We start from the raw sequence: 17,703 nt of genomic DNA on the forward strand, positions 1-17,703 counted from the left end.
TTAATACATCTGACACTAGTAACTGCTGTTGCCAGTAGCAGTGGCAGTAATAGTATTGTTATGGTCAGAACCTAATTTTAGGTGAATCTGGTAGATTAGACTAGGATTTACTCCAAAGAACTGAGCGTTTTGGGATCAATAATGAGACATGCACGGTTGTGCTGATGTACTTACCTTGTGATTAGGAATGATCTCATAAGATTCACCTTAGTCTCTTACCTCTCGGAGGTTCTTCATCCTGACATAGGAAGCCAACCAGACATACCATTGGTGATGACTAGACTCCAGGAGGCCAAATGATAAAACCTGGATTAGAAAACGCAAATCCGGTTGACTCCAATGCTCCATGTTCTTGCCCTATACCATTCTGCCATCTTCATATAATTCTTGAATAGTATCAAAAGATACTTCCTGAAATTCTGTTGTTTTGATATTTCTAGCAACTACTGGTAAAATTCTAAATATTGCTAATTGCAGGAACTAATTTTAATATTTCTGAGTATAATTTTCTTTTTTTAAAGCTGATAGTACCATGCTTAAAAAGTTTAGCTTTTTTTCTATTTGTTTATAGTAGTCCCAAACTCTTCGGCATGGAATCTAGTTAGGGAAACAGAAATATTATCAGATCAGATAATCAGGAATAATAATAAGGTGCAGCAGGAACACTAAAAGGAGTCTGGAAAACTTCCTGGAGGTGACGTTTATGCAGAAACTTAAAGGAAAATCAGCAGAAATAGAGTGTTCCAAAACAGGAGAACACTTCAGATTTGATCATTACACTAACCATTCACTCCTTACAGAAATATTTTGTTTCTTTTTTCTTTAGACTCTGCACTTAAGAAGGCTCAACTAGAAATAGAACACTTGAAAGAAAATTTGATAAAGCTGAAAGAGAATGGTGAGTCATGCATGTTAGTAGATATAATGTTTAATAATACATTAAACAATAATTTAATGTGTATTAAATATGTTTTAATATAATAATATCTTTGATAATAATACTAATAAAGCACTATTGCCATTGTTACTACTTATTTCTACTATTACTACTACTATCACTTACTGCTTACTAAGTAACAGGTATTCTCCCAGGCACTTTATATGCATGAACTCTAATCCTCACAACCCTTCCAAGTAGTATTATTATTCCCATTTCAAATACAAAAAAAACTGAGTTATGGAAGGTTAAGTGAGTTATCCAATAGCTACATTAAGTATTAATGAATTAAGTAATGCAGAGTGAGTATTAGAACCCATGTATCTGGGTTAGTCAGATACTCATGTATCTGACTCCAAAACCTGTGGTCAACACAAATAATACCTATTTTGCCCCTGACATCAAGACACCTTATGATGAATTTAACAATACTTCACACACACGTGTTCACTGGGAAGCCAATAGGCTTGGAATCCATGGTGAATTAGTTAACCTGTCCCTGGCTTGACTGTAAAAATGCTACCAACTATAAATAATACAACAAAAGTTGAGTGTTGTAATGGTTAGCAACTACAAAAATAATTAAAAACATGTTACCAGTTTTAAATAATTCTAAAATTGAGCTTATGTAGTGATACTGTGACTTATAATAAGAAATTTATATTTAGTCTTTGGCCCTGTTTCTGACACCAAGCTTCTAAAACCCTGCAAATTTCCCATGTGGAAATTTGTTAATGAGGACTCTTGGAAAGCCCCTGGTTTACCAATGCTGGAAGGGGACAGGGCTGGAGACTGAGTTTAGTCACCAGTGGCCAATGGATTTAATTACTCATGCCTATGAATGAAGCCTTTATAAAAACCCCAAAGGACAGGGTCTGGAGAGCTTCTGGTCAGTGAACACATGGAGATTTGGGGAGAGTGGTGTCCACAGAGAGGACATGAAAACTCCTCACCCCTTTACTCATACTTTGCCCTGTGCATTTCTTCTATCTGGCTATTCTTGAGTTATATCTTTTTATAATAAACTGGCGATCTAGTGAGTAAAATGTTTCTCTGAATTCTGTGAGCCACTCTAACAAAGTAATCAGACCAATATGGGGGTCGTGGCAACCTCTGATTTATAACCAGTCAGTCAGAAGCACACATAACAACATGAGCTTGCCATTGGCATCTGAAGTGGCGAACATTCTTGTGGGACTGAACCCTTAACCTGTGCAATCTGATGTTATCTCCAGCTAGATAGTGTCAGAATTGAGTGGAATTATAGGATGCCTGGCTGGTATCCAATAATTGCTTGGATGTATAGGAGAAAAGAACCCTTACATTGTAATTGGTGATCAGGATTGTTAACCCTCCTTTTCAAAAGTATGTGATACAGTTATAAACACAGCCTCCTTAGTAATTGATAGAACAATAAAACAAAATCAGTAAAGATATGGAAGACTTAAGAACACTACCAGCCAACATGATAATTATAGAAATTGATAATTATGGAAATGTTTGATAATTTCTATAATTGATAATTATAGCAAACTCCACCAGATGACACATTCTTTTCAAGTATACATGGAATGTTCACAAGGAGAGACCATACTGAGCCATAAAATACATTTTTGTGGAAGAACTGAAATCACAAATTATGTTCTCTGACCATAATAGAATTAAACCAAAAAACAATAACAGAAGTATGTTTAAAAAATCTCCAAATATCATAATTGCACCAAGAAGCATAAAATACCTAGGAATAAATCTAACCAAAGATGTAAAAGATCTGTATGCTGAAAACTATAGAAAGCTTATGAAGGTAATTGAAGAAGATATAAAGAAATGGAAAGACATTCCCTGCTCATGGATTGGAAGAATAAATATTGTCAAAATGTCAATACTACCCAAAGCTATCTACACATTCAATGCAATCCCAATCAAAATTGCACCAGCATTCTTCTCGAAACTAGAACAAGCAATCCTAAAATTCATATGGAACCACAAAAGGCCCCGAATAGCCAAAGTAATTTTGAAGAAGAAGACCAAAGCAGGAGGCATCACAATCCCAGACCTTAGCCTCTACTACAAAGCTGTCATCATCAAGACAGCATGGTATTGGCACAAAAACAGACACATAGACCAATGGAATAGAATAGAAACCCCAGAACTAGACCCACAAATATATGGCCAACTAATCTTTGACAAAGCAGGAAAGAACATCCAATGGAAAAAAGACAGTCTCTTTAACAAATGGTGCTGGGAAAACTGGACAGCAACATGCAGAAGGTTGAAACTAGACCACTTTCTCACACCATCCACAAAAATAAACTCAAAATGGATAAAGGACCTGAATGTGAGACAGGAAACCATCAAAACTCTAGAGGAGAAAGCAGGAAAAGACCTCTCTGACCTCAGCCGTAGCAATCTCTTACTCGACACATTCCCAAAGGCAAGGGAATTAAAAGCAAAAATGAATTACTGGGACCTTATGAAGATAAAAAGCTTCTGCACAGCAAAGGAAACAACCAACAAAACTAAAAGGCAACCAACGGAATGGGAAAAGATATTTGCAAATGACATATCGGACAAAGGGCTAGTATCCAAAATCTATAAAGAGCTCACCAAACTCCACACCTGAAAAACAAATAACCCAGTGAAGAAATGGGCAGAAAACATGAATAGACACTTCTCTAAAGAAGACATCCAGATGGCCAACAGGCACATGAAAAGATGCTCAACGTCGCTCCTTATCAGGGAAATACAAATCAAAACCACACTCAGATATCACCTCACGCCAGTCAGAGTCGCCAAAATGAACAAATCAGGAGACTATAGATGCTGGAGAGGATGTGGAGAAACGGAAACCCTCTTGCACTGTTGGTGGGAATGCAAATTGGTTGCAGCCACTCTGGAAAACAGTGTGGAGGTTCCTCAGAAAATTAAAAATAGACCTACCCTATGACCCAGCAATAGCACTGCTAGGAATTTACCAAGGGATACAGGAGTACTGATGAATAGGGGCCCTTGTACCCCAATGTTTATAGCAGCACTCTCAACAATAGCCAAATTATGGAAAGAGCCTAAATGTCCATCAACTGATGAATGGATAAAGAAATTGTGGTTTATATACACAATGGAGTACTACGTGGCAATGAGAAAGAATGAAATATGGCCCTTTGTAGCAATGTGGATGGAACTGGAGAGTGTTATGCTAAGTGAAATAAGCCATCCAGAGAAAGACAGATACCATATGGTTTCACTCTTATGTGGATCCTGAGAAACTTAACAGGAACCCATGGGGGAGGGGAAGGAAAAAAAAAAGAGGTTAGAGTGGGAGAGAGCCAAAGCATAAGAGACTCTTAAAAACTGAGAACAAACTGAGGGCTGATGGGGGGTGGGAGGGAGGGGAGGGTGGGTGATGGGTATTGAGGAGGGCACCTTTTGGGATGAGCACTGGGTGTTGTATGGAAACCAATTTGGCAATAAATTTCATATATTGAAAAAAAAAATCTTCCTCATGAAGAAAACTGAGTTCAGATATCTTCACTAGTGAATTCTAAAAAACTTTTAAAGAATAAACAATACCAATTTTACATAAATTCTTCCAGAAAATTGAAGAAGACAGAATACTTTCCATATGGGCAGCATTACCCTGATAACAAAAACCAGGCGGAAATATAACAGTATCCCTGATGACTATAGAAGAACTTGTGAAAGTATGGAGAGTAAGAAGTAACTTTGGGAGTAGTTGTGTTTCTCCACAATGAATTGGCCAAATAAGTGGCTGTGCATCTATTCATAAGAATGACATAGATGTATGTGCATGACACAAATAGATGTCCGTGATATGTTATCAGGTGAAAAAAGCAAGTTGTACAGTACTATATGCGGGACAGTGTTATTTTAGCTTTTATTTTGGGGGTCTGGGTGTATGTGTGTGTGTGCCCACAGGACTCTGATGAAGTGGTACACATTAATGTGGGGCAGTAGAGTCGTGAAGACACCGGAATAATTTTGCGTAAGTTGTAAATACCTACTGCACTGAGTGTTTCAACTGTCTACCACGTACCCCACTATCCCAGCTCCTTCCAGCCCCTGTCTTCCCAGCCGCTAAAGGAATAATACTTGGCAGTTCTCTAGAATTTTCCTCCTGAGCTCATTCTTACAGGTGAAGGTCCATGCTTTAAGAGTTGTTAAATATTTTTAATAAAACCCTTGTCTGTATGTTAGAATGTGTATATAGAATCTTTTGAAGAGTATTTACTAAGTATTAATATTATTTTGGGTGAGGGTGGTGAATAAGGGTTAGATGAGAATATTCAGTTTGAACATAACATTGTTTGTTTGTTTAACTAAAAGCCTATATTCCATTTGTGATCAGCAAAACAATATTGCATTTAAAACAAGCCATAATTCAACTGCATTTTTAAGATTTATGAAAACTAAAATTCTGGTAACCTCCAGTGTGGACAAATGGGGAGTGTCATTGTACAGAATGTAACTTTGTACAATCTTTTTGAAGATTTGTTTTGGCAGTATCTATTACATTTCCTAAATGCACATATCAGCTGATCCAGTGGTCCAATTTCTGGGGATTTGTTTTTTGGAAGTAATGTCATAAGTACCTAAAGACTGATGAAAAAGGATAATGATTTTAGAATTGTTTATAAGAGCAAGTCATTGGCAACACACCTGAATCTTCATCAGTAGGGGAAATGAACGCACTGGGCAGAATAAAATGAGAGGATGCATTGAGACCAGTAGATTAGTAAGTGATGTATGAATAAGATGGACTAAAGTAGACAGGAATAAATTACTGATATGACACAGCTGCATACCCAAAATATATATTGAGTGAAAGAAGCCTCACACACACAAAATATGTATATTAAGAATCCATTTGTGGGGCGCCTGGGTGGCGCAGTAGGTTAAGCGTCCGACTTCAGCCAGGTCACGATCTCGCGGTCCGTGAGTTCGAGCCCCGCGTCGGGCTCTGGGCTGATGGCTCGGAGCCTGGAGCCTGTTTCCGATTCTGTGTCTCCCTCTCTCTCTGCCCCTCCCCCGTTCATGCTCTGTCTCTCTCTGTCCCAAAATAAATAAAAAATGTTGAAAAAAAAAAAAAAGAATCCATTTGTATGAAAACCAAGAACCAGTAAAACTAATTTAAAAGTAGTTCCAAATGAGAAATGGAAAATGACTTTGTAAGGACAGTCCTGTAAAGACATCCATGATACAAAACAACAACAACAACAAAACCCACACATCGATATGGTAAAGTTGCAGACAGATTGTGTAGCATCATTTAAATCTTTGAAAAATTGCACAAGCCAGAAAACAAATGTCTCTGTCTCTGTATATATGCACCCACCCACTGACACATATACAAGGTGGGATTGTGAATGATTTTTTTTTCTTTTTGGTGTGTGTTCAGCACTTTTCAAATTAAAAAAATTACATGCTAAGAGGGGGAAAGGAAAAGGAAGCAAGGGGGAAAAAAGGAAGAAAGGAAAAATACAAGGAATAATTAATACAAAACAGGTGATAAAGAGGGAAAACAAAGGAGACTCTTTTTTAAGTTTATTTATTTTATTTGTGTGTGTGTGTGTGTGTGTGTGTGAGAGAGAGAGAGAGAGAGAGAGAGAGAGAGAGAGAGAGAGAGAGAGGAAGCACAAGCCAAGGGAGTGGCAGAAAAGGAAGGAAGGAGAGAGAATCCCATGCAGGCTCCATACCACCAGCACAGAGCCAGAGCCCTATGTGGAGCTCGAACTCACAGACTGTGAGATCATGACCTGAGCCGAAATCAAGAGTCAGACGTTTAACCAACTGAGCCACCCAGGTGTCCCAACAAAGGAGACTTTTAAGCAGAAGAAGAAAAATAAGAGAAATATATGTGGAAATGGCTAAAAAGAAACAGCTACAAATTCAGGAAAGTTTCCCATAGCAAGTTTGCAATAATACGGAAACTGATGAACCCTGGAAAGAGCAGGTCTTAGAGTGGACTACCATTTTTTGGGCTGTGGTGCAGGCAGAAAGATGGTTTTGATACATTAACTTGATTTAGCTTAGAAAATTTGTCCATTCACTGCTCGTGGCTCACCATCTGTTGTCTGTGGGGCCCTACCGTTGCTGAATAGAAGTGTCTAGGAGTGTATGTGGTATGTATGAGAGATAGGACCACAAGCAAGTAGGAAGATAATTTTCTCTGCTGCTGAACTTCTAGGAGGTAAGCTCCACTGCTTTAAAAGTACATCTCCGGGGGCGCCTGGGTGGCGCAGTCGGTTGAGCGTCCGACTTCAGCCAGGTCACGATCTCGCGGTCCCTGAGTTCCAGCCCCGCGTCAGGCTCTGGGCTGATGGCTCGGAGCCTGGAGCCTGTTTCCGATTCTGTGTCTCCCTCTCTCTCTGCCCCTCCCCCGTTCATGCTCTGTCTCTCTCTGTCCCAAAAATAAATAAACGTTGAAAAAAATAAATAAATAAAAGTACATCTCCTCCAAGAGCCTCTAGTGCCAAAAACCCTATCCTCAAAATATCCAGCTCTGGGGCGCCTGGGTGGCTCATTTGGTCAAGCGTCCGACTTCGGCTCAGGTCATGATCTTACGGTCTGTGAGTTCGAGCCCCGTGTCGGGCTCTGTGCTGACAGCTGAGAGCCTGGAGCCTGCTTCAGATTCTGTGTCTCCCTCTCTCTCTGACCCTCCCCTGTTCATGCTCTGTCTCTCTCTGTCTCAAAAATAAATAAACATTAAAAAAAAAAAGTTTAAAATATCCAGCTCATTAGTCTGGTGTGAGAAACAAAAAAAAAACTGTGTTCTTTTCTCTGTTTTAGATTCAACTGACCTACAGAGAGCAAAGGAACGTAATCAGAGACTGGATGAAGAAATTCTGGCTTTAAGAAATCGGGTTCGATCACTTGACTCAGAAAAAAAAGTGCTTGGAGAAGTAGTAAGTTGTTGAATGTCATTTGTTCTTAGAATTTATTTAAATGTGTATAAAATAACAATCAGCAGCTAGAGCAACATAGATATGTATTACCTATATATATGATTGTGTGTATATATATATATATATATATATATATATATAGTCATTAATGAGGACTGATACTGGCGGCTATAGCATCCCAGATAGATGCCATACTGTGACTTAGATGACCTATCAGTATTTATATTTTATACATTTTAGCTGCCTGTGCTAAACAGTAATGTTACTGCTCTTATGTCAGTTTAGGACCTTTTTAATAAGGATTTAAATATCAGTTTACACTTAATTTAGCAAATAGAAATTATTATTCTATTATATTGGATAAATTTGAGTTGTGCCACATTGTTGAATTATTTCTTTTTAGTAATGTATTGATTTTTTTAATTTTTAGTTTTTTTAATGTTTATTTATTTTTGAGAGAGACAGAGACAGAGCGTGAGTGGGGGAGGGGCAGAGAGAGAGGGAGACACAGAATCTGAAACAGGCTCCAGGCTCTGAGCTGTCAGCACAGAGCCCAATGAAGGGCTCAAACTCACCGACTGTGAGATCATGACCTGAGCTGAAGTTGGATGCTCAACCTACTGAGCCACCCAGGCGCCCCTGTATTTATTGATTTTTAATATGGACTTGTAAGTTCTGGATATATGTCTCTTCAATTTTAGTTTATATTCATTTTACAGTCATATCTCTAGTGTCTCACACAACAGCCCACATAAACTAAGTGCTCAAGTAATTTTGTTGCAAGAATGAATAAATACCCAAGAGGATGGCTATTATCAAAACAACAGAAAAAAAAATGTTGACAGTAATATGGAGAAATTGGAGCCCTTGTGCATTGTTATTGAGAATGAAAAATAGTATTGCAGTGACTATAGAAAACAGCATGGTACTTTCTTTAAAAAGTAAATGTAGGGGCGCCTGGGTGGCTCAGTCGGTTGAGCGGCCGACTTCGGCTCAGGTCATGATCTCGCGGTCCGTGAGTTCGAGCCCCGCGTCGGGCTCTGTGCTGACAGCTCAGAGCCTGGAGCCTCTTTCAGATTCTGTGTCTCCCTCTCTCTGACCCTCCCCCGTTCATGCTCTGTCTCTCTCTGTCCCAAAAATAAATAAATGTTATAAAAAAAAAAAAAGTAAATGTAGAATTACCATATGATTGAGCAATTCTGCTTTTGAGTATATACCCAAAGAATTGAAAGCAGGGACTTGAACAGATTTGCACACTCATGTCACAGCAGTGTTATCCACAACATCCAAAAGGTTGAAGCAATGCAAGTGTCCCTTGATGGATGAATAGATAAACAAAATGTGGCACATACATTTGGAATATATAGATAAACAAAATGGAATATTACTCAGCCTGAAGGGCATTCTGACCTGTGCTACAACAGGGATGAAACTTGAAGACATTATGTTAATTAAAATGTTAGTCACAAAAGGACAAATAGTGTATGATTCCCTTTATATGAGGTACCTAGAGTAGCAAAATCACAGAGACAGAAAATAGAATGGTGGTTGCCAGGGGCTGGGGGGAAAGAGAGGGACAGAATAGGGAGTTCTTATCTAATGGGTAAAGAGTTTCAGTTTTGGAAAATGAAAAGAATTGTGGAGACTGATGATGGTGATGGTTACATAATAATGTGAATGTACTTAATAGTACTGAACTGTGTGCTTAACAATGGTCAACATGGGGGCGCCTGGGTGGCGCAGTCGGTTAAACGTCCGACTTCAGCCAGGTCACGATCTTGCAGTCCGTGAGTTCGAGCCCCGCGTCAGGCTCTGGGCTGATGGCTCAGAGCCTGGAGCCTGTTTCCGATTCTGTGTCTCCCTCTCTCCCTGCCCCTCCCCCGTTCATGCTCTGTCTCTTTCTGTCCCAAAAATAAATAAACGTTGAAAAAAAAATTAAAAAAAAAAAAAAAAGGGGCGCCTGGGTGGCGCAGTCGGTTAAGCGTCCGACTTCAGCCAGGTCACGATCTCGCGGTCCGTGAGTTCGAGCCCCGCGTCGGGCTCTGGGCTGATGGCTCAGAGCCTGGAGCCTGTTTCCGATTCTGTGTCTCCCTCTCTCTCTGCCCCTCCCCCATTCATGCTCTCTCTCTGTCCCAAAAATAAATAAACGTTGAAAAAAAAAAAAATGGTCAACATGGTAGGGACGCCCATGTGGCTCAGTTGGTTGAGCATCCAACTCGATTTCAGCTCAGGTCATGATCTCACTGTTCATGGGATTGAGCCCCAAATCAGGCACTATGCTGACAGTGTGGAGCCTGCTTGGGATTCTCTCTCTCCTTCTCTCTCTGCCCCTCTCCCATTCATGCTGTCTCATGCTCTCTCTCTCAAAATAAATAAATAAATAAAACTTTTTTAAAAAGATCAACATGGTAAATTTTGTGTTACGTAGGTTTTATCATAATTTTTAAATGTAATCATAAGCATGAATAAACAATGACTGTTCAAGTTGTCTTAATCTTTGTAAATTTATATATTTAATACTGACATATACTTATATGTTTAATACCTGCATGTACATATATACACCTGCATGATAAAATTCAAGAAGGGTACATCCCATACAGTGTTGTTTCTGGAAAGGGAAAAGGGATTGTGGCGTAAGGTTATGATAGGATAATATCATTTTTTTTAAGTTTATTCATTTTGAGATAGAGCGTGTGAGTGGGGGAAGGGCAGAGAGAATGGGAGACAGAGAACCCCAAGCAGGCTCTGCACCGTCAGTACAGAGCCCGACTCAGGGCTCGAGCTCAAGAACCATGAGATCATGACCTGAGCCAAGATCAAGAGTCGGAAGCTTAACCCACTGAGCCACTTTTTACTCTATAAACCTATGTGTGTTAGTTGAATTTTTTTCGTGAAGAATGTATTCATGTATTACTTGTACCTTTTAATAGCAAAGCAAACCCCCTCCCTAACCCCATACTCTCATATTTAAAATACTTTTGTATTTAAGGTTGAAAGGCTCAAAGGAAAGATTCATGAGTCTCAAGAGAATAAGCAACTTGGAAACCACTCCCCTGGGAAAACTGTGGGTGCTGAACAGAGAGAACAGGTATTTGAAAGTCTATTCTTTCTGGTTTCATATTTTGAAGTGAGTCCCATTTTTGCAGAGTATACCAGAGCGATTGGTGCTGATCATTTATTACTCTCCTCTTATTGCCTCTTTTTCTATTGCTCAGCCAATTAGAGTGGAGGAAGAAATTGGGGTTCAGAGGATGTGTTTCTGTTCACTTCTTCCCCACAGGGAAAATGTATGTGAAGAATGTGATGGATTATTTCTTTTAAAGAAAAGAGGAAAGGAATCTTACAAAGAGACAACCAATTTGAGCATTTTTAATCATCACAATGAAGTTGATTTATAGAATCAACCAATGGTGGGAGAGGGGGTAGTTGGAGTCACACTTAAAGTAATAAACCAGGGTAGAGAACGAGAAAGGCCTAGACGCCATGTACAGTGTCTAGTCTTTTCAGTGTGATCAGCATCTGAAGCGGTGGACAAAGTGATCGACTTTAGGGCTGGAATGAAGCAGGAGCCAGTATGTGTTAGACAGGGCTGTTTCACTCAGGGCAAGGAGCTAGACTGCTTTGGGGGGCTTTCCTCTTATATACTTAAGATGAGTGACATCCCTTGTTGCTGAGGGGTCTCATTCATGAGAGCTGTTTTTATTGTAGCTCCCTGGGCCCTATAGCCCAGACCTCTTAGGTATCATGGAAACTACAGCTACAGAATTTCTTGGCTCTGACCCAAGGAGTTAGTATCCTTTCTTGTCTTCCAAAACCCTTTTCCATATAAGCAGTACATTTTTGTAGGAAAGAGAGGAAGAAAAGCAGGGAATGAGGAGTGGAGGAAAGAAAAGAAGGAATTTACAATCAAGACTGCAGTAACTTTTACCAAAATCATTCCCCAAACACTCAGTAGGGCTCTAGTTACAAGCAAGTTGATTATTAATAACTATTTTGATTAGTTTCTTACTTATCCTTCCAGTATGTCTTTATGCAAATATAAGAAATTTGAATATTTACTCAGATTTCCTCCTTTCCTGATTTCTTTTTCTTTTTACTTCTGTATCATACAAAAGAGAGATCCTTCTGTATCATACAAAAAAAGTCTTCCTCATTCTTTTGTCTTTTTAATTTTTTTTTAACATTTATTTATTTTTGAAAGACAGAGAGAGACAGTGCATGAGCAGGGGAGGGGGAGAGAGAGAGAGGGAGACACAGAATCCAAAGCAGGCTCCAGGATCTGAGCTGTTTGTTAGCACAGAGCCCAGCATGGGGCTTGAACTCACGAATTGCAAGACCATGACCTGAGCTGAAGTCAGACGCTCAACCAACTGAGCCACCCAGGCGCTCCAAGTCTTCCTCATTCTTTAGAGCAGTGTAGCTTTCTATTGTGTGGATGTACTACATTTAACCAGTCTCCTCTGATGAACACTTGGGTTGTTTCTAGTCTTTTGCACATGTATGCAGGTGTTTCTGTAGGATAGAGTCACAGAAATGGGATTATGGGATTAGAGATTAGATACATCTGTAATTTGGGTAGATATTGCCCGATATCCCTCAGAAAGAATTATACCATTTTCCTCTCCCTCAGCAATGCATGTGAAAACCACTTGGTAAAAAATTCACCAACTGAATATATTGTCAAAATTTTGTGTTTTTACTAAATGAGAGCTGAGAATGGGTATCCAAATGTAGTTTTCATGTTTATTTATCTATTTACAGTAAGACTGAGCATTTTTCATATGTTTAAAAGTTATTTGTATTTCTTTTATAAAATAGCTTGATTGAAATACCTAATACAATACAGACATACATATTTTAAGAGTTGAGTTCAATGAGATTTGACAGGTGCATACACCTGTATAACCACAACCGACCACTGCAATCAAGAAAGAAAACACATTCATTAGCCTAACATATTCATTAGCTCCCTCCCCCTTTGCCATCACACCCCTCCCTGCCCTGTCCCCACTCCACCACTTTCTGTTATAATACGTTTTCTAGAATTTCTAATAAATAGAATCATCTGGTATATACTCTTTTGTGTTTGGCTTCTTTCACTTGAAATGATGCTTTTGAGATTTATCCATGTTGCTGCCTGTGTCAAGAGTTCATGTTTTATATTGCTGAGCAGTATGTGGATATACCATAAACTATTTGTCTACCCACTGGTTGATAGAACATTCAGATTATTTTCAGGTTTTGACTGTTATAAAATAAAGCTGTCACTAGTATCCTCATACCAGGTTTTTTTTTTCATCTTGGATAAATACCTAGTAGTGGAATTATCAAGTCATAGAGTCAGTGCATGTTTAACTGTATGAAAAACTGCCAGACTGCTTTCCAAAGTAGTGGTACTAGTTTACATTCCCATTGACGATGGTATGGAAGTTTCAGTTGCTTCCTCATCTTCAACAACATTGTTATTGTCAGTCTTGTGAATTCTAGACTTTCTAGTGGACACGTAATGGTATCTCATGGTGCTTTTAATTTGACTTTTGAGAGTATCTAATGACAATGAGTATGTTTTGATGTGTTTATTGGCCATTAGTGTATGTTCTTTTATGAAACCTCTGTTCAAATATTTTGCTCGTTTTTAATTCAGTTATTTATATTAAGTTGTAGGAATTCTTTCTATTTTTTGGATAACTGTCCTTCATTAGATAGATGTATTTTCAATATTTTCTCTCAGTCTGTGGCTTGTCTTTTCGTCTTTTAAAACAGTGTTTTATGAAGAGTAGTTGTTTTAAAATTTTGATGGATCCCAATTCATCAAATTTTTCTTTTATAATTTTATGATAGGACATAAAAGCCATCTAAGAACCAAGGACACAAAATATTTCTCCTCTCTTTTCTTCTAAAGGTTTTATAGTTTGAGCTTCTACATTTAGATTTATGATCCATCAGAGATCATTTTTGTATATAGTGTGATGTAAGGGTTGAGGTTCATTTATTTCCAAATGTATATCCAATTATTCCAGAACCATTTATTGGAAAGAGAGATATTTCCTTATCGAATTACTTTGGCTCCTTTAGCAAAAATTAGTTATACAGCTCAGTTTCTGGACTCTATTCTGTTCCATTAATCTACGTTTATTCTTAAATAATGCCATGCTGTTGTTTTATTGTAAGTCTTAAAATCAGAAAGAAAACCTTTCCAACTCTGTTTTTCTTTTTTAAAATTGTTTGGACTGTTCTAGGTCCTTTGCATTCCCATATATATTTTATTTTTTAATGTGTATTTATTTATTTTTGAGAGAGAGAGAGAGCAAACATGAGCAGGAGAGGGGCAGAGAGAGGGGGAGAGAGAGAATCCTAAGCAGGCTCTGCACTGTAGCAGGCTCTGCGCTGACGGTGCAGAGCCCAATGCAGGGCTCAAAGTCACAAACCATGAGGTCATGACTTGAGCTGAAACCAAGAGTAGGAAACTTAACCGACTGAGCCACCCAGGTACTCCCCTATATACATTTTAGAATGAGCTTGTCAGTTTTGACAAAAATGCCATGTAGGATTTTGATTGGAATGGCATTGAATGTTCAGATCAATTGAGGAAGAATTTATATTTTAACAATATTGGGTCCACCAATGTGTTAACATGGTCTATATCTTTCCATTTATTTGGGCCTTTAATTTGTCTCAGCAATGTTTTGTAGTTTTCAGCACACAGTTCTTACCTATGTAGAATTCCATTTATTCTTTTAAAAAATGGAAGTATAATTTACATTGCCATAAAATTCACCCTTTTAAAGTGTATATGCAGTGAATTTTAGTATACTCACAAAGTTATGCAATTGTCACTACTGTCTAATTTCAGAACATTTTTATCTCCCCAAAAGAAACCCCGTATCCATTAGTAGTCATTCTCCATTCCCTTAGCCCCCAGCCTCTTGGCAACTACTAATTTACTTTTTGTCTCTAAGAATTTGCCTATCTGGTACATTTCGTGCAAATGGAATCATAAAATATGTGGTCTTCTGCATCTGGCTTCTTTCACTTTAGCATAATATTTTCAAGACTCAAGCCTATCATAGCATAGGTAAGTGTTTTATCTCTTTTTTGTGGCTAAATAATATTTCATTGCATGGATTATACCACGTTTTGTTTTTCCATTCGTCAATTGAGGGGCATTTGGTAGTTCCCACTTTGTGGATATTTTGAATAATGCAAACTTTTTGTGTGGACATGTTTTCATTTCTTTTGGGTATGTACCTAGGAGTGAAATTGCTGGGTCATATGTTAACTCTCTGTTTACCCTTTTGAAGAAATGCCAGGCTGTTTTCCAAAGCAGTTGTTCCATATAATATTCCCATCAGCAGTGTATAAGAATTCCAATTTCCCCACATCTTCACCAATATTTGTTATAGTCTTATCTTTTTTATTATAGCTATCCTAGTGGGTGTGAAGTAGGATCTTAATGTAATTTTGATTTGTGTTTCCTGTGTAATCTTGAGCATCTTTTCTTACGCTTATTGGCCATTTGTATATCTTCTTTAGAAAATGTCTATTCACGGGGTGACTGAGTGGCTCAGTCTTTTAAGCATCCAACTCTTCACTTCAGCTCAGGTCATGATCTCATGCTTTGTGGGATCGTGCCCATGTTGGGCTCTGTGCTGATAGGGTGGAGCCTGCTTGGGATTCTCTCTCTCCCTCATTCTCTGCCTCTCCCCTGCTCACGTGTGTGTGCACTCACGCGCACTCACGCATGCACACACGCGAGCTCGCTCACTCTCTCTCAAGATAAATAAATAAAGGGGTGCCTGGGTGGCTCAGTCGGTTGAGCATCCGACTTTGGCTCAGGTCATGATCTCACTGCTCGTGAGTTCAAGCCCTGCATTGGGTCCTGTGCTGACAGCTCAGAGCCTGGAGCCTGTTTCAGATTCTGTGTCTCCCTCTCGCTCTGCCCCTTCCCTGCTCATGCTCTGTCTCTCTCTGTCTCTCAAAAATGAATAAACATTTAAAAAAATTTTTTAAAGATAAATAAGCATTAAAAAAAGAAAATGCCTATTCATATTCTTTGCCAGTTTTAATGGAGTTGTCTTTTTATTGCAAGAGCTCTTTATATACTCTATTTATTAATCTCTGTCATGGACTGAATTGTGCCTCCATTGAAATATGTTGAAGTCCTAACCCCCAGTACCTGTGAACACGACCTCATTTGGATACAGGGTCTTTGCAAATGCAGTCAAGTTAAGATGAGGTCATTAGGATGGACCCTAATCCAATATGACCGGCGTACCTGTGAGAAGAGAAAATGCTATGTGAAGACAGAGACACACAGGGAGTGCCATGTGATGACAGATGGAGAGATTGGAGGGATGCACGTACAAGCCAAGACATGCCAAGGATTGACAGCCACCACCAGAAGCTAGAGGAGGCAAGGAAAGATTCTACCCAGAGTCTCAAAGGGAACATTGCTTTGGCAATAGCTTGACTTCAGAGTGCCAGCCTCCAGAGTGATGAGAAATAAATTTCTGTCATTTTAAGCTACCCAATTTGTGGTACTTTGTTATGGCAGCCCGCAGAAACTCGTTGACACTTTGGTACCAAAAAGTGAGGTACCTTCTATAACAAATAGCTAAAACAGTAGAAGTGGCTTTGTACTTGTATTACATGTGGAAGCTGGAGTAATGTTGGGGTGCTAGATAGAAAAAGCTTAAATTGCCTTGAAGGGATTGTTGGTATAAATACAGACTTAAAGGTGATTCTGGTGAGAGTTCATGAAGAAGTGAGACTATAGGGAAAGCTTCTGTCTCTCAGAGAATACGGAGATTGCCATGATCGGAATGTTGCTTAGAAACATGAACTTTGAAGCTGCTTCTGGTGAGGCCTCAGAGAGCAGTGAGGAACATGCCCTATTTGACTCTGAAGAAGAGCTGATCCTTGTTATAAAGTAGCAGAGAACGTGGTTGAATTGTGTTTTACCACTGAGTGGAAAGTAGAACCTGGAAGTGATAAACTTGGATATTTAACTGTGGTGATTTCTGAACAAAATGTATAAGGTGTGGCCTGTTTTAACCATGATGCTTATGGTAAAATATGAGAGAAAAAAGATAAATTGAATGAACTTCAATAAAAAAGAACAACACTCAATGTTATAAATCCTATAATATATTGTTAATTATTTTTGCTTAAGCCTTTTAAGGGGAACCTTTTAAGGGGAAAACAAAAGTATTTCATATTTAACCACATACTGACCACTGCTAGAGTTCACCATTGCTTTGCATAGATCCAAATTTCTACCTGGTACCATACTTCTTTAGCCTAAAGACCATGATTCAACATTTCTCCTGGTATAGATCTACTAGTGATCAACTTTTTGTTTTTTTTTTTTCTTTTTGTCTGCAAAAGTCTTTGTTCTACTTTTGTTTTTCAAAAATGTTTGTTATTGTGATAAAATACACATAACTATTCTTAAGTGTACAGTTCAGTGATAGTAAGCACATTCACAATGTTGTGCAGCTATTACTAACATCTACTTCCAGAACTCCCTTCATCTTGCAAACCTGAAACTGTGTATTCGTTAACCAATAATTCCCTCTTCTGCCCTTCCTCCCAGCCCCTGGTAACCGCCATTCTACTTTCTGTCTCTATGATTTGGACTACTCTAGGTACCTCAAAGAAGGGGAATCACATTCACTATTTGTCCTTTGGTGACTCACATTTCAATTAGCATGATATCTTCCAAGTTTCATCCCTGTTGTACCACATGTCAGAATGCCCTTCCTATTTCAGGCTGAAATTCCATTGTATTGCCACATTTTGTGTATCTATTCATCCATCAAGGGACACTTGAGCTGCTTC

The 17,703-nt window shown here is 38.7% G+C and overlaps 1 protein-coding gene across 2 annotated transcripts in view; it reads left to right on the forward strand.

Moving 5' to 3' along the window:
• The window catches only part of LOC116738255 (myocardial zonula adherens protein-like), a 45,644-nt gene extending 29,208 nt beyond the window's left edge, over positions 1 to 16,436 (forward strand). For both annotated transcript variants that reach the window (XM_032594268.1, XM_032594269.1), the window contains 4 exons: positions 827 to 898; positions 7,745 to 7,860; positions 10,853 to 10,951; positions 16,068 to 16,436. In XM_032594268.1, coding sequence (XP_032450159.1) covers positions 827 to 898; positions 7,745 to 7,860; positions 10,853 to 10,951; positions 16,068 to 16,271 — 491 coding nt within the window. In that variant the 3' untranslated portion in view covers positions 16,272 to 16,436. The remainder of the gene's footprint in view (positions 1 to 826; positions 899 to 7,744; positions 7,861 to 10,852; positions 10,952 to 16,067) is intronic.
• Positions 16,437 to 17,703: the final 1,267 nt, after the last annotated feature.

Source organism: Lynx canadensis, chromosome C1 (genome assembly GCF_007474595.2).
Source record: "Lynx canadensis isolate LIC74 chromosome C1, mLynCan4.pri.v2, whole genome shotgun sequence".
Lineage (NCBI taxonomy): Eukaryota > Metazoa > Chordata > Mammalia > Carnivora > Felidae > Lynx > Lynx canadensis.